The sequence below is a fragment of the Engystomops pustulosus genome, chromosome 6 (assembly GCF_040894005.1).
Source record: "Engystomops pustulosus chromosome 6, aEngPut4.maternal, whole genome shotgun sequence".
Classification (NCBI taxonomy): domain Eukaryota; kingdom Metazoa; phylum Chordata; class Amphibia; order Anura; family Leptodactylidae; genus Engystomops; species Engystomops pustulosus.
The window spans coordinates 98,820,954-98,845,572 of NC_092416.1; the positions used below are offsets into that span (position 1 = coordinate 98,820,954).

General features: G+C 42.4%; 1 protein-coding gene across 3 annotated transcripts in view; it reads left to right on the top strand.

Moving 5' to 3' along the window:
- Positions 1-1,081: 1,081 nt before the first annotated feature.
- Positions 1,082-24,619, top strand: part of PRKCG (protein kinase C gamma) — a 556,381-nt gene continuing 532,843 nt past the window's right edge. For 2 of the 3 annotated variants that reach the window (XM_072110472.1, XM_072110471.1), the window contains exon 1: positions 1,082-1,518. In XM_072110472.1, the coding sequence (XP_071966573.1) occupies positions 1,349-1,518 (170 nt within the window). In that variant the 5' untranslated portion in view covers positions 1,082-1,348. The remainder of the gene's footprint in view (positions 1,519-24,619) is intronic. The other variant, XM_072110470.1, reaches the window with a different exon arrangement.

The window sequence follows — 24,619 nt, forward strand, 5'->3', positions numbered from 1 at the left end:
AGAGCACAGGCGCAGGGTTTAGTACTGCTGAGGGGAAAGCCGAGGGGGAAGTTGCACCTGTGCAAGAGAGGTCCCATACTATATGACTGTAGCGGGAGTGAGGGGGGAAAATGATATAACTAATTAGGAAAAAGATGGACAGGGGTGGTGAAATAATAATGGAAACTATAAGATATAATGCATAAAAAGGGCGAACTTAGTGGAAATCTGTAGTTCGATATGATGGGAAAATGAATTTGTATACTGAGAAAATTATATGAGAGAAGCATGGTCTGATGGAAGAGAATGACTTGCACAAGTGATATGATATGGTGAATTTAGTTGGGTGTAATTCATTAAGTTATATGTATATATACATAATATTATATTGCTATAACTATATATAAAAATTATGTGGAGCTCATTACATAATTATAGATTCTGGAGATAGAAATGTACATATCACAAAAGTATACATGTCACAGAACAAAGTAGAAAACAACAAAATTGTCAACTAAACACATGAGGAACGATACTTGACCAGCAAAATAAATACATAAATAGATAAATAAATAATGAATGGATTAATGGGTACATAAATGGTGGTTGTACAAATGAGTATGAAACAAAACAGGACATATCCTATAATTGCAGTGATTGCCATGGCGTTCCGCTGGCCCTGAAAACAGCACCTATTTTTAATGAGGCAGTGATATTCTTTATACTTGTACATGGTCTGATTGACGATAGGATTTGTCAGAATTGTATTATTGTTGTACCATTCTTACAATCAGAGGTAAAACACAACCCAGCAACAACATTGGTGTGAACGGAGCCCTAGTCATTGCGTTATGATTGTTTACCAATGTGCAATAAGCAGTAAAATGACTGCCATTTTCCTAATGATTCAAAGATTGTCAATTCAGTAGCTGGTAAAACAGCTGGAATCATCAGATAAGTCATCCTGTGGACAGTATACCTTTTTTAGTTTTAACATTAATAAACAATTTCTATTAATGTCTGAGAAACTCCCCTGGTTTGCAGACAGAGAAAAGTCCTTCCTTTTGAAAGCTATGTTCTAGAACTGCCCCCTCTATCTCCTAGGCTTCTCCAGATAGCATTACACAGCGAGTCTCCACAGACACACATACATTATTCTAGTGCGTGCAGTGAAGACTGCCCTCCAGTTACAGCAAGTATCTGCAGTTAGAGGCTCACAGCCACCGCTGACTGCAGCTCTCTCCTCTCCCATCCTTCATTGCTGCTGCTGGGCTTCTCTCTGCCAGGTGTTTAGCTTTTATTTCCTCGCTGTGGCCTCTGGCTTTGGGTGAATCTGGAAATCTCCGAGCTAGTTGGAGACGTGGAGAAGATGGCTCAGGTGTGCACTGGCACCGATGTGGAGCAGCCTTTTGTAAAGCCCCTGTTTTGTAGGAAAGGAGCTCTCAGGCAGAAACTAGTGCATGAGGTAAAGAGTCACAAGTTCACGGCCAGGTTCTTCAAGCAGCCAACCTTTTGCAGCCACTGTACCGATTTCATATGGTAAGTTTCCTTTATTAAACTTGTGGTTTATACATGCATTAAACACAGAATTGTACCTTTCATTTGCATCTCTGTGTCATCCCTTACTTACCATTAATTGTGTTACTTAATTTAAACCATTCAGAAGAGATTGGGCTGTAAAACCTCAGGTGCTGTGCTCTCTGAAAGGAAGCCTGTCATGTATCCCTCAGGAAGTCTCCCACCAGTGTAACATGCCATGTAAGATAGCATTGCACTTACCAACATAGTAACATCATATTAGCCTATGTAGAAAGACAGACTATTTATATAAAATGTATAGGAAGCACTTGTGCTGGTCATTGCTGTGACAGTTTTTCATATATAATAAGATGAATAAATACTAATAACTGTTGTGCCTGGTGCTGAAAAATCAGAAGTTTAACTGTATTTGCCATTGATTTTATGGAGCATTATGGTAAGTGTGAAACTACCATGGCTGCTGAGGTATAGCTAATATGTGGTTCAATGTCAACAAGGTTTTGCAATGCTTTTCTTTGGCTGCAGTTTTTGTAGTTTATTTTTTACCTTCAAAACACATGAGGATAAAAATAAACATTGTAAAATCACAAGGTAATTCACAGGTAGTGGCTATGTGGGATATTACCCCGAGGACATGTTCACATGAAGTTTGTCACGCTAATATCAATGTTTAAAAACCCTGCTGCCTCATCTTGAAAACAAATTCTGAGCAGAACTAAATTCCTACATTGTGGAAAAAAAAGAAGCAGAAACATGCTGAAAGTGGTGGCTTACCACACACAGATTACAGAATGGAGCTAAGCAGTTTATACACTGATGCTAATCAAAAATTAACACAAGGCTTGGCTGTGGCAAAAATGTTTGATTTTAATGCTCTGCTTTTTCACCATGTTATGAGAATATGGATTTGACAACCAGGTGATTCACAAATAATAACATACAGCAAGGCGCAAAGAAAATACTGGCTGCACTAAACAATGCATACCAATAAACAGCTGGTAATATTCTATTAATATCATAGCACTGGATCAATACTAATCTATAGCCAGGTTTACACATAACACGTCTGCATAACTATGCAAGATAGAGAATCATATAGGCTGTGCTGTACAGAAATTCTCGTGCAGATCCTTCTCACATTGCAGAATAACCAGCACATTATGATATAAACAAGAATGAAATCTACTGCATGAAGTGCTTAGCAACCATAGGCTCCTGATAAAATGTTACTTACATAGCCCTGAAAGCCTGTCTCTGGTTCTGCTCGCATGCCAGGAATTATTGGCCTTTACTGTGCTCAAACAGGTTGCCATCCGCATTAACATGATAGGAAAACTGTTTTTCTGGCCATTGACTGACTTTTAAGTATGATCATCTGAAATTAAAATGTAATTGCATATTTTAGCAGAAAATGACAAGACCGGAGCAGATATTCTTCTTGTAACCGTTTAATTGATAATTAGAATAAATAATTCTAAATAATTATTTCATTTATTTCCCATAAAACATTGACTAGATATATTAGGGGTAGTTTATCATCAGACCAGCTCTTTACAACAGTTCTATGTTTGTCTATGCTGCCATCAGTTTTATATAAATATATAGAGATTTTAGATGCAGTGGTGCATTTGACTTTGAAGCTTGACTTCTTGCACCAACTATATCTGTTAACTGTGCTTTTCCACTCAAGTGATGCAAACAAGTCAACTCTGTTACCTCTGAACATCAAATGCAGACCGTGCATTCCAAGATCAAAATACTATTTTATAGCTCTTCAAGGAAAATAAAATCCAAGACAATGGAAAAAAAACTATTGTGAATATTGGTCGTACCATTAGATTTGACATTTCTCTCTGATTCTCAAAACAATTTCAGTGAGGTAGGTTTGCTGCCCATGAAATGTCTGCTTAACATAACTAGGTAGCTTTGGCAGCCTTATAAATCAAGGCATTTTCCATTATTGATCTGCTGGAGACTGGAACTCCCCACTAGTGCTTAAGACTTTAATGTTCAGACATATCGCTTAGTGGTGTATTATTGTGGGTAAACAATAAATGTCTATTCGTTTCATGGCTTCAACGCTGGCATATGCAGGGTGGCATTTACAATATGATGAAAGGCTTGGAAATATTAATTAAGGTTTGGCTGTGTGTGGTCCATGCCATGTTTACAAATCAGTTGTAAATATGATATATACTTTCCATGTAATTGCTATATTATGCAGTACTTTCTATATTTGTACTATAAGCTACAATTCTTTCCACACTAATGTTTGCATCTTTGTAATCTGGCTTATTGTTATTTAATTATTGCTGGGCTCTCTCCAGCAAGAATGTTAGCTACAGGTGCTGCATACTCCCTCCCAATTGGTGCTGATACTGATTGTGGGTATTAACCCATAAAATGCATCCGGCAAGTATGCTACAGTTCGTTACAAGCCAGTGGCACATGGGCGCTGCCATATTGGCTCAGATCTTTACTTCCTGTGATGTCAACACAGTATGAGGGTCCAAAGTATGACAAGACAGTCTTCAACTTTGACAGATTTATCATCCACCATCAGACACATTTTGTGCAGCACAAGACTGTCTAGTCTAACTCTGCACTGTTACCACACTATTCAAAAATCTTCCCCCGATTTCTCCACGGTTTGTTGCTTGCACCCCAATTGTTCCCGTGTAAAACCAATGCCGATGACAGCAATAAAAACATGGACAGTAATATGGCGTGTTCTGTGTTTTGAAGGTGAGACAGTTTGTCCGCATTTGGATCTGTAGAAACCACTGCTGTGTGTAAGCGCAATATGTCAATTTGCTAACCATTGAATTAATGGGTAGCTCCAGACAAAAACGGGGAAAATTCATCAAGCTGTCTGAGAGTAAGAATGTTCTTAGTTGCCCTGGTAAAGCGCTGGTTAGCACTGGTAAAATGAAAGCTGAGCTATAATTGGTTGCCATGGACAACTAAGAACATTCTTACTCTTAGAAATCTTGATAAATTTGCCCCAATTCACCTGTGCAAGGTGTTGTAAGCGGCAATATATCCATCTTTATTTTTTTTCATTATATCTTATTAGAGATGAGCGGAGCTGATGTTACTAAACCCAAACGAGAACCTTTGGTCCGCTTATCTGTACTAATATGAGAAATCATAAAACAATTAATTAAAAAACTACATTTTCTAACTAGGGAGATTAGGATCAGGTTGGTTGTTTTGGAATCACCAGCTTTGTAAAATAGTACCAACATAGTGGTCACTGTGCACTGCAGGATTTTAACCGTCACCATTTTGGCAGTCTTTATCCCTTAAATGATGGATCTTGTGATACAAGCTAAATGAACCAATACCATTTTGGGCAACTTTTGTGGCAGCAACATTGTGGAAAAGTAAATTCTGTTTGAGAGGCGATTCAATTTAGTATAGTATTGACAGACTAGTCAGAAATTTAAGGAAGACTTTGTAGTAAACGGCATATCTTCTTTTTTTTTTTTTTTCATACAGAGGATGACATAATTGTTGAATATTTTAGTGCGTCCTTTACATACCACATTACTTTTTTGATGTAATAATATAAATGACAAATAGTAAATTTAGTGTTTGTGCAATAAAGAACTTCTATTGATCCTGAATTATAGAATATATAATCACAGATAGATTCAAGTTAGGATACATGAATACATCATCAATATCTCTTTATCCCTTAGTAACATGTGACAAATGTCTGTTCTTTCACACCGCTTTTCTGAACATTGCATGATAGATTCCAATGCCTTGCAATAGGGTCCAGTGGACATTGTAAAGTGCTCCAAAATATGATGGCACTATATAAGTAAAGATGATATCTTATTATTGGTAAAAAAAATATAATTTCATGGTAAAATACAGGCAGTCCCCGGGTTACATACAAGATAGGGTCCGTAGGTTTGTTCTTAAGTTGAGTTTGCATGTAAGTCGGAACTGTATATTTTATCATTGTAATCCCAGCCAGAACTTTTTTGGTGTCTGTGACAACTGCATTTTAAAAATGTTGGGTTGTCATAAGAATCGGGATTAACACTAAAGCTTCATTACAGACAGATTTGATAACTGTTACAGCTGATTATTGTAGCCTAGGACTAAAGTACAATAAATTACCAATATCCAGAGGTCCGTTTGTAACTAAGGGTTGTATGTAAGTCGAGTGTTCTTAAGTAGGGGACCGCCTGTATATGCCACTCCCAACCAGAAGCTTATGCTCTATCATTTATCTATCCAGTTCAAAAGAAATCCAAAGCTTTACAGTTATAGCTTACAGTTAAAATTATCCCACCACTTGGATCTTCTTAATATTCCATGAAAAGGCAGCAGACAAAAAACCAAATATTTGGTGCAAAAACTGATGGTTGTAATCCATAAGTGGTGACAATTCGGCTCTTATAAAACCTGAGCCTACTCATGTTGCCACTTATGGATTAAAACCACCGTTTGCATCACATATTGTGTTTTTGGTGTACTGCCTTTTCCTGCAATAGCTTCCCCTCCTACTCAGTCTGCTGCTCCTTTGCTTTTCCTATGTCAATGTCTACAGTATATTTAATTGTGTGCTCTAATAATGATGACCATATTCAACATGTATTGTCAGTAAACCTTGAAACCTCACACTGATATAAAACGAGTTTTATATCATCTCTGCCTTCTGTTACTCAAGTTAATGAAGCATAGGAATGCAGCTTATCCTAGATTACAATTACTGTAAAGCCATTTTTCGATTCTCTTGTTGAAGTTCAAAGATGTAGTGAGACTAATCCCAGGCAGCGATAGATGAATCTCCTTCAAATGGATTCTTGTTGCGGAAACATGAAATTTATTTTCAGTTATAAAAGGCATGAAAGGATGTAGTGTCCAGAGCTAGTGTGGGAGAAAAACTATTTAGGCAACCACCAATTGTGCAATTTCTCCCACTTAAAAAGATGAGAGAGGCCTGTAAATGGCATCATAGGTAGACCTCAACTTTGTAAAAACAAGTCCAGAAAATTGTCTTATTTTTAAAGAATTTATTTGCAAATTAAGATGAAAAATAAGTATTTGGTCAATAACAAAAGTTCATCTCAATACTTTGTTATAAATTCTTTATTGGCAATGACAAACATTTTCTGTCTTGACAAGGTTGGCACACACTGTTGCTGGTATGTTGATCCCGTTCCTCCATGCAGTGATGTTTTGAGGCTGTCACTGGGCAACACAGACTTTCAACTCCCTCCAAAGGTTTTCTATGGGGTTGAGATTTGGAGACTGCCTAGGCCACTTCAGGACCTTAAACAGGACCTTCTTCGTTGCCCTGGCAGTTTGCATGGGGTCACTGTTATGCTGGAAGACCCAGCCATGTTTCATCTTCATCTTGCTGACGGAAGGAGGATGCACTCAAAATTTCATGATACATGGCCCCATTCATTCTTTCATGCGTACGGATTAGCCGTCTTGGTCCCTTTTCACATAAACTGTCCCAAAGCATGAAGTTGCCACCCCCATGCTTTACATTTGGTATGGTGTTCTTTAGATGCAACTCAGCATTCACTCTTCTCCAAACATGACAAACTGTGCTTCTACCAAACAGATGTACTTTGGTTTCATCTGACCATATGACAGTTTCCCAATACTCCTCTTACAGGTGTCATTACAACAGTTAAGGACTAAAATGCTCGGGTGCTCGTTATTGGAGACAAACTTTTCCCGATGCTCGAGTGCTCATCTCGAATAACGAACCCCATTGAAGTCAATGGGAGACTCGAGCATTTTTCAAGGGGACCAAGGGTCTGCATAGGGAAGCTTGGCCAAACACCTGGAAACCTCAGAAAATGATGGAAACACCACGAAAATGGACAGGAAACAGCAGGGGCAGCATACATGGATGCCTCTGAGGCTGCTTAATCGCACCATTATACCAAAATTATGGGCAACAGCATGGCGATGACAGAGTGACCAAATGAGGCTAGATAGCATCAAAAACATGCAATAATTGACCCTGACACTATAGAAGACGGCATGCCGAGGCAGCGGCAGCAGCGGTAGGCTAGAGAGTGGCATGGCGACACACCCCAAATGGACTCAGGCTTCAAACCAATTTTAAAAATTCCTTTTGGCGAGGTTAAGGCGGATTGCCTGGTTAAGGCGGCAGAGAGGAACCAAAGGAGGTGAGCAAGAAGCGCTGAAATGATTTCCTATGTGAACAAAAGGTTGACGGTATATTTAGTCGATAACACAGCATGATGGCGACATAGTGACCAAGTTCCATAACGTATCTGGTGAAACACCCGAAAAATGAGCCTGATACAGCTCGTTTGATAAGGGGACGACATGTGGAAGCAGCCATGGAGACGACTTCCATGATTAAGAGCGACAGTATGGGGCATCCATATTGCGCTGCTATGATTGCAACTTCAGGTCTCCAGCATGGCGGTGACAGATGCGCTGAGTTCCATTATGTATCTGGTGAAACGCCTGAAAATTCTGCCTGACACAGCTTGTTTGATAAGGGGATGATGTGCTGTATTTCCTCTCGCGCTCCAGCGTCTGGGGTATAGACAGTTGAAAGTTGCACATGGAGACATTGGTGGACACTGTGGAGGATTGTGGAGGCAAAATGGACAGGAAACAGCAGGGGCAGTATGCATGGATGCGAATCTTGGGATGGAGCTGGCGGTCCGCTGCCAGACGAGCTTTGGCCTGTCCAAGCCCCTGTCTCTCGGCTCCTCCCCACCCAAAATGGGCCAGGGGGCCAGAAGCGTTTACTTTGAAAATATTATAATTTTCAAAGCAGGCGGGGTCGTTTGAATATTTCATCTAGGAATAATGGAATAGCATTGTTGAAGTTCAATTTTTAATTGTTTTTTCAGAAATGGTTCCATGATTAAGAGCGACAGTATGGGGCATCCATATTGCGCTGCTATGATTGCAACTTCAGGTCTCCAGCATGGCGGCGACAGATCGGCCGAGTTCCGGCTGCTATGGAGACAATTAAATTTGGATAGTGCCTGTATGTAGCAGTCCAAAAAAGTTTTCAAACCAGAGGAGCAGGTAGGTGGTCCTCCAGAAAAATGTAATAGATTGAGTGCCTGTATGTGGCAGTCTAAAAAAAGTTTTCAAACCAGAGGACCGGGTAGGTGGCCCTCCAGAAAAATTAAATACATAGAGTACTATAGCTAGAGCCAGTTGGCCCTGGCAAAAAATAGCCAGTTTCCTCTTTTAGTGTACAAAGAGGAGGAGAAGGAGGAAAATGAGGAGGAGGAGTGCATACATTATTCAGGTTGAGCTTCTTTCACCTGGTGGAGAATGGAAATCCTGAGAAATCCAGGCTTTGTTCATCTTGATAAGCATCAGCCTGTCAGCGCTGTCAGTCAACAAGCGTGTACGCTTATCGGTGATGATGCCACCAGCTGCACTGAAAACCCGCTCAGACAACACGCTAGCGGCAGGGCAGGCAAGAACCTCCAAGGCGTACAGCGCCAGTTCGTGCCACATGTCCAGCTTTGAAACCCAGTAGTTGTAGGGAGCTGTGTGATCATTTAGGACGATGGTATAGTCAGCTCCATACTCCCTGACCATCTTTCTGTAAAGATCAGCCCTACTCTGCCGAGACTGGGGACAGGTGACAGTGTCTTACTGGGGTGACATAAAACTGGCAAAGGCCTTGTAAAGTGTACCCCTGCCAGTGCTGGACAAGCTGCCTGCTCGCCTACTCTCCCTGGCTACTTGTCCCGCAGAAGTACGCCCCCTGCCGCTAGCGCTGTCAGAAGGGAAATACTGTTTCAGCTTGTGCACCAGGGCCTGCTGGTATTCATGCATTCTCACACTCCTTTCCTCTCCAGGGATGAGAGTGGAAAGATTTTGCTTGTACCGTGGGTCCAGGAGAGTGAATACCCAGTAATCGGTGCTGGAATAAATTCTTTGAACTCGAGGGTCACGGGATAGGCAGCCTAGCATGAAATCTGCCATATGCGCCAGAGTCCCAACGCGCAAGAATTCACTGGCCTGACTGTCCATTTCCAACTACTCCAACTCCTCTTCTTCTGCCCATACACACTGAACAGTGAAGGACTGAGCAATGCTCCCCTCTTCTGTCTCGCCAACATTCTCCTCCTCTTCCTCCTCATCCTCCTCCACCTCCTCCGATATGCGCTGAGAAACAGACCTGAGGGTGCTTTGGCTATCAACAAGGGAATCTTCTTCCCCCGTCTCTTGTGACGAGTGCAAAGCTTCCGACTTCATGCTGACCAGAAAGTTTTTCAGCATCGCCACTGACCATCTGTGTTGACTCCTCAAAGTTACTCAGCACCTGACAGATATCAGACATCCACGTCCACTCCTCATTGTAGACTTGAGGAAGCTGACTGACCTGACTACCAGTTCTGGTGGAAGTTGACATTTGGCAGTCTACAATCGCTCTGCGCTGCTGGTAAACTCTGGATAACATGGTTAATGTTGAATTCCACCTCGTGGGCACTTCGCACAATAGTCGGTGAGCGGGCAGTCGGAGGCGGCACTGTGCTGCCCTGAGAGTGGCAGCATCTGTGCTGGACTTCCTGAAATGCGCACATATGTGGCGCACCTTCGTGAGCAAATCAGACAGATTGGGGTATGTCTTGGGGAACCGCTGAACTATGAGATTTAACACATGGGCCAGGCATGGCACATGTGTCAGTCTGCCGAGTTGCAGAGCCTCCACCAGGTTACGGCCGTTGTCACACACAACCATGCCTGGCTTCAGGTTCAGCGGTGCCAGCCACAGATCAGTCTGCGCTGTGATGCCCTGTAATAGCTCTTGGGCGGTGTGCCTTTTGTCGCCTAGGCTTAGTAGTTTTAACACCGCCTGCTGTTGCTTAGTGACGGCAGTGCTGCTGTGCCTAGAGCTACCGACTGATGGCGCCCTGCCCACGGATGGTAATTCGGAGGAGGAGCTGGAGGAGAGGTGGGAGGAGGAGGAGGCATAGTAGGCCTGAGAGACCTGGACAGAGGTAGGCCTCGCAATCCTCGGCGTCGGCAGTATATGACCAGCGCAGGGTCAGACTCGGCCCCAGCCTCCACCAAGTTAACCCAATGTGCCGTCAGCGTTATATAGTGGCCCTGCCCGGCAGCACCCGTCCACGTGTCCGTTCAGGTGGACCTTGTCAGAAACGGAATTGGTCAGGGCACGGATGATGTTGTCTGACACATTCTGGTGCAGGGCTGGTGCAGGCCTGACACACCAGGAAAAGTAGTGGCGGCTGGGGACCGATTACCGAGGGGCGGCCGCAGCCATGAGGTTGCGAAAGGCCTCGGTCTCTACCAGCCTATAGGGCAGCATCTCCAGGCTAAGTAATTTGGATATGTGGACGTTGAGGGCTTGGGCGTGTGGGTGGGTTGCACTGTACTTCCTCTTGCGCTCCAGCGTCTGGGGTATGGAGAGCTGACCGCTGCGCATGGAGACATTGGTGGATGCTGTGGAGGATCGTGGAGGCGAAGGTGTGGTTTTCGCACGGGAGGTGTTTGGGCCGGTGACCTGGGCAGGGGGCTGACTAGCAGATGACACAGGGGAAGGAGCAGTGGTGTGCCCGGCCGGAGGTGAACGGCCTTGGTTCCATTGAGTCATCATCCTCCGATCCCTCAGTCTGCTCCTCACTCGGACTTCGGGGTGTTTAGCATTCATATTCCTGCGCATACTGGTGGTGGTCAAGCTGGTAGTGGTGGAACCCCTGCTAATCCTGGTGTGGCACAGGTTGCACACCACAGTCCGTCGGTCATCCGGTGTTTCTTTAAAGAACCAGACTTCCGAAAATCTAGCCCTCGCCACGGGAGCTTCACTACGTGAAACATTTGGTGCTGATGCACCAGCTCTGGCCCTGCCTCTCCATCTGGCCCCACCACTGCCTCTTCCAACCTGTTCTCGTCGAGGACTCGCCTCCGTCTCAGAAGCACTGTGTTCACCCGGCCTATCAACCTAGCTTTGGTCTGTCACCTCATCATCCTCCGATCCCTCAGTCTGCTCCCCCCTTGGACTTCCTGGCCTGACAACAACTTCACCACTGTCTGACAACCGTGTCTCCTCATCGTCCGACACCTCTTTACACACTTCTTCCACTACGTCAACAATGTCATCATCACCCACAGACTGCGACCGGTGGAAAACCTGGGCATCGGAAAAGAGCTCAGCAGCAACCGGACAAGTGGTTTGTGACTCTGGGAAGGGTCCAGAAAACAGTTCCTCAGATGCCAAATTTTCCTGGGAGGGGGCAGACTGGGGGGAAGGAGGCTGAGGTGGAGGAGCTGGAGGAGTGCTGATTTCGGTGACATGGGTGGACTGCGTGGAAGACTGACTGGTGGACAAATGGCTAGAAGCATTGTCCGCAATCCACGACATCACCTGTTCGCATTGTTTTGGCCTCAACAGTGCTCTACCACTAGTCCCAGTAACTTGAGACATGAACCTAGGGAGTGTAGCTCTGCGGCATTCCCCTGCTCCCTCATCAGCAGGTGGTGTCTCACCCCGCCCAGGACCATGGCCTCTGACCCCTGCAGTAGTTGGACGCCCACGCCCTCGTCCTCTACCCCTAGCCCTCGGGTTCAACATTTTCAAAATTAAATTGTAAACTAAATTTTTTTTGTGTTTTTGTTTTTTTTAACAAAACGATGCTATCCTATTGCTATGGCTAGTTTCTAACCTACACTGACAGCACACAACAGGATTTTGTGCTGTGCCTGATGACTTTTAGTTTTGAAAAAAAAAAAGAAAAGAAAAAGCAGACTGTGCCTAATTTAATCAAACCCCTAATAAATTGTCCCACTTAGGTGTTTGAGATGGATATGTGTGTCACTAAGAGCTAAACAGAACGTTCGCAAGTCTTCCTGCAAGTTCTTCACAATATGGTACTAGCTGCACTACTAGTGCCAGCAAGCCCAGCCACAAGCAAATAAAAAAAAATAAAATATAACGCTAATCTAGCCCTAAGAAGGGCTGTTGGGTTCTTGTAGACTCACTCCTGCCTAACAGTAAGCTAATATAACACCCTAACGCTATCCCTGCAGCCGCTCTCTCCCTGACGGCATCCAGAGAGAGAATGATGCGAGCAGGGGCTAGTCTATTCCAGGGTCACCTGATCAGGCCAGCCAACCACTGCTATCGACGTGTAAGGGTACCACGTCATGCTGGGTGGAGTGCAGAGGCTCCTCGCTTGTGATTGGCTCTGTTTCTGGCCGCCAAAAACCAAACGGCGGGAGATGCCATTTTCTCGAGCTGGCGAAGTATTCATCCGAGCAACGAGCAGTTACGAGTACGCTAATGCTCGAACGAGCATCAAGCTCGGACGAGTGTGTTCGCTCATCTCTAATGCAGAGCAAAAAAATTACTTTTTTGATCTTACGAATTGCAATGAAATAAAGAGTGAAAAATGTAAAGGGATCTGAGTACTTTCCTTACCGACTAAGGAGTGCATGATGAACAGTTTGAAGCTATTGAGAGGTAAGATGGGTAGAGCATGATAGAAAACAAAGCTTGTTAAACAATTACAATATTTGATATTAAGCATTTACCATTAGCATATAATATGATAGGCAGTGCATAATAGGGTTGGCTCCCAGTCCAACTCTAGGTTCCACAGGGGTTGGAATTGGTCTCCCTTCTTTTAACCCCTTCCCGACATTTGACGTTTTATTACTGCATGGCAGGAGGTGCGTTCCCGCAAAATAGTCCTGAACGGAGCTGGCGCCAGAAGCTGCGGGTGTCAGCTATATATTATAGCTGACACCCGCCTCTAACACCCGCGATCGGAGATGTCAGGGACATGTCAGGGGCATTTAGATGGAATCGGACCCCTCCCCCCCCGCGGTGCTTACCGGGGGGGTCTGCTGCTCCGATCGCAGCCCTGCGATCTGCTTCCGGGGAGCCGGGTCCTGCCTTCTGCTGTGACACCCTGCTGTGACACACTGTATTACACTGTATGAGGGGAAGAATAGCTTGAACAAGCGATCAGTGGATCGCTTGTTCAAGCTAACCTGTAAAAGTAAAGAAAAAAGTAAAAAACACTAATTAAACACTTTTGAATAAAAAGAATTAATTAAATAAAGTTAAAGTCCCCTAAACACAAACATTCCTTATACACATCTAATAAAGTGAGAAAAACCTGAAAATCCCCAAAATTCCCCACATATTTGGTATCGCCGCGTCCGTAACAATCTATACAATAAGTCAAAAACATTATTGGACCCGTATGGTGAACGCTGTAAAAACAAAACGCGAAAAACTCGCAAAAATGAAAATTTTCATAAAATCCCTTCACAAAAATGTTCCAAAAAGTGATAAAAAAAGTTATGTGCATCAAAATGGTACCACTGAAAAGGACATCTCAACACTTAAAAAATAAGCCTTAAACCAGCTCTGTCAACCAAAAAATATTAAAGTTATATCTCAGAAAAGAAGGCGTTGCAAAGATTTTCTTTATATTCGTTTATTTTATTTAGGCCTCTCAAAGTGACTTCAAACCTGAGCAGGGCCTTCAATAGCAGGATTTTGCTTTTTTTATGAAAATGTGAAAAATTGCACCTGACGTTCAAAGCCCCATAACATCCTACAAAAATGAGAGTATGTATAAACAACCACAGAGGTATAAAGTAGACATTCGGTGAAAGTTTTTTTGGTGTTATGACTCATCTACAATAAGTAGAACATTTTGAATTTCGAAAATTGAGAATTTATCCAAATTTTCACCGAATATCTGATTTTCTCATAAATAAATGCAAAACATACCAACAACATTTTTTAACTAACATGGAGTACAATGTGTCACGAGAAAACTATTTCAAAATCACTTGGATATATTAAAGCGTTCCAAAGTTATAACCACTTATAGTGACACAGGGCAGATTTGAAAAAATGGGCCGTCTCAGGAAGGTGAAAAGTGGCTTTGGCGTTAAGAGGTTAAATATACTGTTCTGTACATATATAAAGGTTGCACACAGTAGATTTACAGTGTTTGTTGATGATATGAAGCTTTGTAAAGTAATTATACATAGCAGCATAGTATAAATTTATAAAAGGATTTGTTGAAGCTGGAGCCCTGGTTAGAGATTTGGCAAATGAAGTTTAATATAGATAAATGTAAGGTTGCACACTTTGACTGAGGAGACAAAAAGTACAATGGTGTTTTAAACAGGGAATTATTTGGTAAAACTACAGCAGAGATTTGGGGGAATTTGTGGACATGATCTACCATATATCTATGATATATATTATTAAATAGTAAAAACAGGCAGGTAGGTTCTACAGATATGTTCTAAACACCTATATAACTACTGGGAAACAGACTAACAATGCCTCAGCTATAGTAAATGGAGTTAATTATCTATTGAATGAAAGGAACACGAGAACCATATAAGTCTCACTATTTATTGTTAAATCATAAATATAAAAACATTTGTAAAATGAGAATCACAAATACATGGCCATACTAATTAGTCTGCACCAGTTTTCTGATGTACTATGCACATAAATACATGTGCAAAGTGCTTGCACATTTATTTATGAAGTGTTGTGCATTGTTTTTTGTTACAATTACACTGCGCTACATTTATAACTAAAGTCTGACAGAAATGTGGCACACTCAGTTTAAGGCCACTAGACACAAGTTTATGTCTACCATAGGAAATAAGATTGAGCATGCTCTATCTTTCCCCGCATTGGAAGGCCAGGCGCCGTACACGCTGCCTTGAGCTCAACCGGGCTATGGCCAGGCGACCACATGGCAGTGTGAAAGTAGCCTTAACATGGGGTACATGGGGAGTGCCAGTTTTCCATAACCTGGAACACATTGCATTATTTATAATTATGGCCCACAATGCTCACATAAACGTATACTGGAGTGAGTACTACCAAAATATAATGGCTTGAAACATACTGTACTGGATAAGAAGTCAAATCCATGGAGAACAATGCATGATGCCATCTACAGATACAATCTATGCAAACTGTAGGATTAGCAAAACACATTACAGGGATTGGCTCCCACAGTCTGTATACTTTGTATCAGGGATTTGACTTTTTGCCTAGTACAGTATGTTTCTGGCCAATTTATTTATGGGATGTTGTTATTTCTATCTTTATGTTCCATTGTTTCTGTAGATTTGTTCTTATGTTAAATGTGTAAGTCGGAACACTTTTTTTGCACTGAAATGTGGACTTACAATATGCCACCTTTATACAAGTGGGTAGAGCTCAAAAAGAGGTGATGGACAAAAGAAAGTGGACAGAATCATAATGAATTACATCTTACAGTATTTGTCCTGCTTATTTGTCTATGGCTGCCCCAACCCATTTATTGCGCATACTATGTCTATGGTGCAGGCATGGGCCGGCAGAATTAGCTAATACTTCTGACCCGTGCCTGCACCAGACAGTGACCAAAGCTTCATCTTGTTCAGGGTCGTCATCAGGGAGGTGAATATATCATTGTCGATTGTGGGACCCAGGCAGCTGCTTCTCCCAAGTGCCTTAGAGCTGGTAGTTGTAAGAACCAGGGAGAAGCAGAACAGAGCTGGACCATACCATAAGAAAACACCGGAGGTCAGGGGATTGTTTAAGCGCACAGAGGCTGGTAAGTTTTACACCTTTCACCTGCCAGTGCAGCCTGATGAGCAGCTCTGCTTTATAAAGATGCAGTGATTTGTAATGTTTTCTGTATGTGAAATGTGCATATTTGTGCAAGGCCAGGGGCAGGCAGCAGGCCCAGACTCCCCCGTACAACAGAGCTTCCAAGAGGGCTCAGATAGGCCACAGGCTGCTAGCAGCAGGGCACCTACACCACCTCGCATATCTACAGCCCCAGCCTCTATCTATAAAACTCCAGCTCCAGAAAAAGCTCCAGCCACCCTCAGTGGCCCCTCTGGGGATTGGTCTGATCCCCCGGGTAAAGATCTAAGTGCAACCCCTTCCCTCATGGGTCTGGGCTCAGTGCAGAAACTTGGGCCTCCCCCGGCAGCTGAACCACCTCTGACGATCCGCCACCTGCTACTTCCCTAACCATCTCTGCTGATTTGCAAATTCTGCTCCAGAGTCTACCTTCTAAGCGGGACTTAAGAGAACTAGTGGAAGAAGTTAAAGATACATTACGCACTGAATTAAACTAGGTCAGAGATTACCTACATTCTTTAGTAAACAGAGTGGAGGGGCTAGAGGTGGCCCATGATGACACAAGAACCTACCTGGCCCAACTATGTGAGACGGTGGCAGATCAAACTTATGCTCTACAAGACATGAATCGTCACAATGAAGATCTCGACAACCGTGATAGGCACAATAATAATAATAAACGACATAGGCACAATAATAATAATAATAAACGACATAGTGTAGCTCAAAAGCTCCTAATGCAGCCGAGAGATAGATTAGGACTGGTGGTCCTGGATCTTCTTAAGTATTACTGGGCGGCACATTTGCGCAGAATCCCAGCATGGTCTACGCTCTTAGTCTACTCCAGTTGGATTGAGATAGAGAAGCTCTAGCGCGCCCCAATACACCCCAACACCTTTCTGTGGGCAACATACCATCCTCCTCTCCTCTACTCGCCCCTATGTGTCATACAAGATCAATTTGGCTACAATATGCTAAAGTATTACCTCTGGCCTCGGAACACTCACCCATGACATCCTTCCTCTATAACCTGACCCTACCCTCTAGTTTCAATGGGCAAATGACGAGACCCTGGCACGCGGCGGGTTTATTCAGATTTGCGGATATTGCTGACTACCGGAGTAGGGAAATGCTCAGCTTTTCAGCTCTGCAGAGCAAATTTTCACTCCCAGCCACTGCTCAGTATGGCTATTTGCAGATTAATTCCTACCTACTATCCCATTACAACTCACCAGCAATGTCACTACCCACTCTTTTTGAAATTCTCTGTTAAGAAGGGACGGGCACCAGGAGTTTAATATCAGCTATACTTGCCCTGATTAGCAACCCCCACCCCAACCATCATCCTCAGCACGATTATATTCTAAAATGGGAAACCTTTTTAGTTAAAAAACTCACACCCATGGTCTGGAAACAATATGAGCTAGAGCAGCCAAGGCGTCACAATGTGTACAGTATAAAGAAAATCAATATAAACTGCTGATGTGGTGGTACCATACCCCAGCTCTATTGCATAGAATCTACCCCACCACTAGAGATGCATGCTGGCGCTGCGATTCCCAAGGAGCCAATATACCACACATCTTTTGGACCTGCCCCCAGATCGACAGCTACTGGAAGATGGTGGGGTCAGTAATAGAATCCACACTAGGTAAAGCGGTACCTCCAGACACCAGCATTTACCTTCTGAACATTCTTCCTGAGACCTTAGGCAAACAATCAGCTAAGCTACTGTTGCACCTCCTTTCAGCTGCGAAATGCCTACTCTCCGCAAAACTGAAACAAATGCCCCCCCATCCTAGGCAGATTACTGTGCTAGGATACAGGATATCCGCACAATGGAACATCTGACAGCTTTATTGAATAACAAGCAGGAGCGTTTTAATTTAGTGTGGGCTCCATGAGATGATTTCTGGAGACGCAGGGAGAGTCATTAACATAATTATGCTATACCATTGGTTAATAAACTTCTTAGAATATTGTACTAGGGATACCTGGTCTGGTCCCCACCACCCCATGTGTGTCTTACCCGTCTTGTGTCAATATATTGTTTAGATAACACTGTTTTACTGTTTTGCTGTTTTATTGTTGTCCTGTTTGATGTTCTTGAGTAATGACTTTCTGTAGTAAACTATCTACTATCCTGACTGTGCTCACCTGTAAATGTGTTGTGCAAAATATTGTACCATACTGCTGTACTTGATATGTTGAAAATCAATAAAAATACAGTTAAATATCTGCCTATGTCCTATATGTACGTCTGCGGTACCCACGCATAACCCCTTAATGACTTGGCCCTATTTTGTGTTTACATTTTTCACTTCCCACCTTCCAAAATCCATAACTTTCTTTTAACTCTCCATGTACAGATCTGTGTGTTTGCTTGTTTTCTATGCGACTAATTGTACTAAAAGTGACAGTTTAATATTTCATGCTGTGTAGTGGGAAGTGATAAAAAAATTCCAAATGCTGTGGAATTGTGTAGGAGGTAGTCGGAATGGGTGAACAGTCCACGGCAAATGGGACACTTAATCCGCCACTGGTTATGATATTGATAATAGGTAAGACAAGGCATGGAGCTTTTCACTGTTCTTCTCCAATATAAACCAAAACCATAAAAATAATGGAAAACCTGTGTAAAATGACACTAAAGGAGTTCAATAATTATATTGACTTGCATTGGGTCCATTGACCTTTTATTCCCATGTGCATGATTTTGCCATTCAGGACTTATTCAGGACCAGATGGAAGAGTTATCTGGCATTCTCAATAACCCCAACAGAATGAATCTAAAGTATGGTGCTTACTGGGTTGATAACGTGTTGGTATAAGGATAACAAGGTTTTAGTTCACAAATATTGGAACATGACAGCAAAAAGGCTTTTCCTCAGATCATATTAACAAGACAGAAGATGAAACAAGGATTCAAACCGGTTAATAATGTGTATTTACTAATTTTGTGACAGCATGTGTAGAAGATGAGGAGGGATTTCTCAAGGGGAGACTTGACAGCAGAACAGAGCAGCATGACAGTTGCTCTGCATTTCCAGTCTGCTGATAGTCTAAGCTTCTCCCATGGAAATTATGAATGCCAATATTCTCTTTACATAAGATATAGTACCAAAGAACACAACAGCAGTTTACAGTTTAACCCCATAATCACCCCATAGAGGCAGTATAAAAAATTTAACATTTATTTTATTCGAGGGTATTTATTAACTTCACTAGAGTTATATTATCATCTGAAGCCGACTATTTTACAAAGAGTACTGGTTTCACTTGTGATTGCGTGTATTCATATAATTATGATTATGCTGCGGCTGCTGCATCAGTGGTTTCAGCAATTTTCGCTTTAGTAAACATCTTGACATAAGAAATTGACTTTGGGAGACTGTAGAGGGCAAGCTTTACATAAGTTCAAAAGAAAATAAGTTGACCGCTCACCTCAACTTGTCAGTCTCTGTGCTGGCTGCTGCTCAGGGACCACGAGCATGGGACAAGTGAAGGCAGAAGAAACGCATGCCGCACCAGATGAAGATAAAACGTGATTCTTTAATTTCAATTCTTCCAGTAAAAACAGTAGTAGCAATAAACAAATAGAGTAAAGCTGTAGTTTTGCATCCTGGTTGACACGAGACAAGTACCAAAATAAAAAATATAAGGCAGTATAGCCTACGCGTTTCGGACGCGTTACACGTCCTTACTCATGGCTGGTTTTTATGATACTGAGACATGGATATATATGCTCTCACCATCCACCCACCCCTACGCCCATTTCCGTGTGTGTGGGAGGAAAGGAGGAGTCATGATCCTAAAACTATATGATAAAACCTAGAACAAAACTGCCAATAACACCTTACGTGTTAACATATTCCAAAAAAGGTGGAGATACAGACATGGACGGAACATCCCTGTTTCTCAGAGTTAGTGTATAGTACAAACCCTACCGTATCCACGATGTCCTGGAAGTATACAACTCCAACCGGAAGTTTCCCGCAGCGTTGCCATGTCAACCGATGGCATCATCGCGGCGGAGAACATCGTGTCAGAGCTTCGAAGGCAAGCTTTACATGCTGTATGTTAATAGATTTGTTTGCAGGGTACTAATGGAGATGTTACTCATTAATTGCCAGTGGGGTGATTCTTGTTATTTGCCTCCATATTTATGATAGATTTGTTAACCTGTTGGCGCTCAGCGTCCTATATCGGATGCAGCGCTGATGCCTGTTCAGCTCAAGATCTGAGCCAAACCTGCATCGGGATACACGGGCTGCCGGCTATAACTAATAGCCGACACCCTAGTGTAACACCAGCAGTCGCCCCCCTCTCCCCCGCACCATTTTCGGGGGCGACGATCGTTGCTACGGAAACTCTGGGGTCCGATCTGGACCCCAGAGCTGCCCGTAGGCACTGACTGAAAGATGGCGTCTGTGAAGTCATCTTAAAGGCACAGTGTCAGCCTATGCATGTGAATAGGCTGACACTGCTCATACCCTGCAATACATCAGTATTGCAGAGAATTATCATGTCCCACGGTGGAAATAGTCAAACAGTAAAAAAAAAAGGTTATTCAATAAAAAATAAAGTAATAAATCAATAAAAATGTCCATAATCCCCATATCATATAAAGAGACATATAATGCACAAAAAGGTCTAAATCATAACACAATCCCCTCATATATAGTATCACCGCGTCCGTAACAACCTGTAGAAAACCCGCCAAAAATTATGATTTTCACCTATTGCATCCCACAAAAAATGCAATAAAAAGTGATCAAAAAAACCTATGGACTCCAGAATAATACTGTTGCAAATATATGTCCTGCAAAAAAACAAGCCATCAACCAGCTTTATAGCCAAAAAAGTATGTGTTATGCCACTTGGAAGACGGCAATGCAAAAATGATAGATTTTTCCCCACATTAGGTTTTATTTGGCACATTTAGTAAAATGTAAGAAAAAATATTCATGTCTGGTTTTCCCATAATCGTATCGACCCAAAGAATAAAGATAACTTGATTATTAGGCTTTACGGTGAACACGAAAAAAAAAAAAACTCCAGTACAGAATTGATGCTTTTCTACTCCTGCCCTAAAAAAATATTCCTAAATTTTCAACAATAGGGGATACCAACCCCAAAATGGTAACACTGGAAAGAGCATCTCATCCCGCAAAACATGGCACCAATAACAAAAAAAATAAATTTTATAGCCTACAAAAGGGGCCAATGAGAAAACTAAAATCCTGGCAGCTGCAGGGCCCTCCTTCTCTTCCGTGCCGTGCCTTGCCGTGTGCCCATAAAACAAGTAACGGCCACATATGAGGGGGTCTCGGGAGAAATTTCATAACAAATTGTAAGATGACTTTTCTCTTTTTATCTTTTGGAAATGTGTAAATGTAGGGCTAAATGAACGTATAACCGACACAATTTGACCATTCTAAATTTCACCTCCATTTTGATGTAATTACTATGATCTCAAGGGGTTAACAATCTTCCTAAAAGCTGTTTCTGATAGTTGCAGGGGTGCAGATTTGCAAATTGGGTTGGGTATATAGGAGGTTTTGATGTTAAATATGTAAAATTTCATTCAAAACTGTATTTATCCCCAAATTAGTCAATTTTGAAAATACGGAAAACCGATATACGAATTTTAAGCCGCGTGACATCAAAATATATTATCCAGACATTTCAAAAATGCTGAAAATGTAAAGTAGACATATGGGAAATGTTATTCAGTAACTTATTTACCGTATATCGTATACCGAGTTTTTCGGGTTATACACAAGTTTATTAAAAAAAAATGTCCCACTTAAAAAAACGTATATACTCCGATGTCGGTGTGGCTCCCCAATGTCCCATGATGTCAGCACGTCCTGTCTTCTTTCTTCTCCGGCCGTGTCCATGTCGGAAGAAAGAAGAGGAGCCGCTGAGAAGATAGAAGACGGGACGCGCTGACATCGGGGAGCCGTGCCGACATCGGAACGTGAGTATAGAAGTTTATTTTTTTTAAGGGCTGTGGGGGCAGGCTGTATACTACTAGGGGCTGCTGTATACTACATGGGGGAAGGCAGCGTACTACTAGGGACTGCTGTATACTACATGGGGGCAGGCTGTATACTACTAGGGGATGCTGTATACTACATGGGGGCAGGCTGTATACTACTAGGGGATGCTGTATACTACATGGGGGCAGGCTGTATACTTCTAGGGGATGCTGTATACTACATAGGGGCAGGCTGTATACTACTAGGGGCTGCTGTATACTACATGGGGGCAGGCAGTATACTACTAGGGGCTGCTGTATACTACATGGGGGCAGGCTGTATACTACTAGGGGATACTGTATACTACATGGGGGCAGGCTGTATACTACATGGAGGCAGGCTGTATACTACTAGGGGATGCTGTATACTACATGGGGGCAGGCTGTATACTACTAGGGGATGCTGTATACTACATAGGGGCAGGCTGTATACTACTAGGGGATGCTGTATACTACATGGGGGAAGGCAGTATACTACTGGGGGATGCTGTATACTACATGGGGGCTGGCAGGCTGTATACTACATCGGGTTAGGCTGGCTGTATACTACTGGGGGCTGGTGGCTGTGTACTACTAGGGGGTGTCAGGCTGTATACTACTGGGATCTGGCTGACTATATTCTACTGGGGGCTTGCTGGCTATATACTGGGGGGGGGGTTGACCAATGCATTTCCCACCCTCGGCTTATACTTGAGTCAGTAGTTTTTCCCAGTTTTTGGTGGTAAAATTAGGGGTCTCGGCTTATACTTGGGTCGGCTTATACTCGAGTATATACGGTATGTGTTAAATCTATCTGCCTGAAAATGCAATGATTTTGAATTTCGAAAAATGGCAAATTTAAAAAAAATTCATAATTTATTCTTTTTTTGTAAATAAACGCAAAACTCATCAGCCAAAATTTACCACCAAAATGAAGTACAACGTGTGAGGAAAAAACAATGTTCAAAAGTTATAACCATATAAAGCGACGCAAGTCAGAATCCAAAAATGGGACTAAGGCCCCTTCCACACACGTTTTCTGTGTGTGCTTTTGACATGCAGAACTTGCATTGCACTCTGACCCATTGTAATCAATGGGTCTTTTCAGACTTGCATTTTTTTTCACGCACACACGCGTGTTTTTTTTTTAACGCGCGTTTAAATCTCAGCATGCTCTACTTTTGCATGGAAAATGCAATGAAAATGCGCATGAAAGACTGAGACACTGAACAAACTCTGACTGAAAACTGATTGAACTCTGATGCAAAATGTCACTTTTTCACTGACCAAACACTGATCGCTCCCTGATCAAACTCTGACGTGATCTGCAACGCAAGTGTGGTTACTTAACGACTTGACCCTTTTTAGTTTTTTCACTTACATTTTTCACTCCCCACCTTCAAAAATCTATAACTTTTTTATTTTTCCACATGAAGAGCTGTTTGATGGCTTAGTTTTTGCGTAACAAATTGCACTTCAAAGTGACAGTATTCAATGTTCCATGCCGTGTACTGGGAAGCGGGAAAAAAATTCTAAATGCAGTGTAAATGGTGAAAAAACGCATTTGTGATGTTTTTTGTGGGCTTGAATTTTACAGCTTTTACTGTGCACCACAAATGACAGGTCTACTTTATTCTTTGGGTCGGTGCGATCATGGGGATAACACATTTGTATAGGTTTTATAATGTTTTCATACATTTACAAAAATTAAAACCTCCTGTACAAAAAATCCTGTGCAGAGATGCAAGTAATATTTTGCATAGACACACTGGCCTTATAGGGATTAGATGTATAACCACAAGCACTTTAGCTAAACCAAGGGCAAGTGCAATACAATAAACACAGACACCGGGTTTTGCAATATATTAAATACCCAGGTGTGCTCCCTTGATGGCATTTTTTCAATAAGTCAACCTGCACCATCTACCAATATATTTGAGTTATATCTAAATGCTGCGATCCACTATATTTACATACTTACCGGATCACGTGTACTGGATGTTTGTTGTATACTGTCTCTTCAGCACATACTGTTTGACCTTGCTTACACTTGTTACCCCCCCACCTTCCAACAATTTTTAAAAAAAGAATGTCTTTGTGATATTGTGTAGTTCTAATAAAAATCTTAAACTTTGTTTTAATTATTCAGTATTCAAAATCTGGTCTTTTTGTGCATAGGTGTATTATACCCTATATTGTGTAGTAAATGTTATCCAGGCATGTCCTTGTAATGCTGGTGTACCAGCCGCATGCTGAAATATCACCTTATATTCCAAGTCATCTACTAGTCAGGTGGACGGGGTTGGCTTTGGGGTTGACTAGCCAAGTGTGCTCCTAGCCAGGTGCGCCATCAAAACTCTGCCTTCATTTCTCTTTTCAGGGGATTCCTGCCCTGCCTCCTGCGATTCCCCATCCTCTGCGATCTCGCCCAAAATCTCAGACGTGCA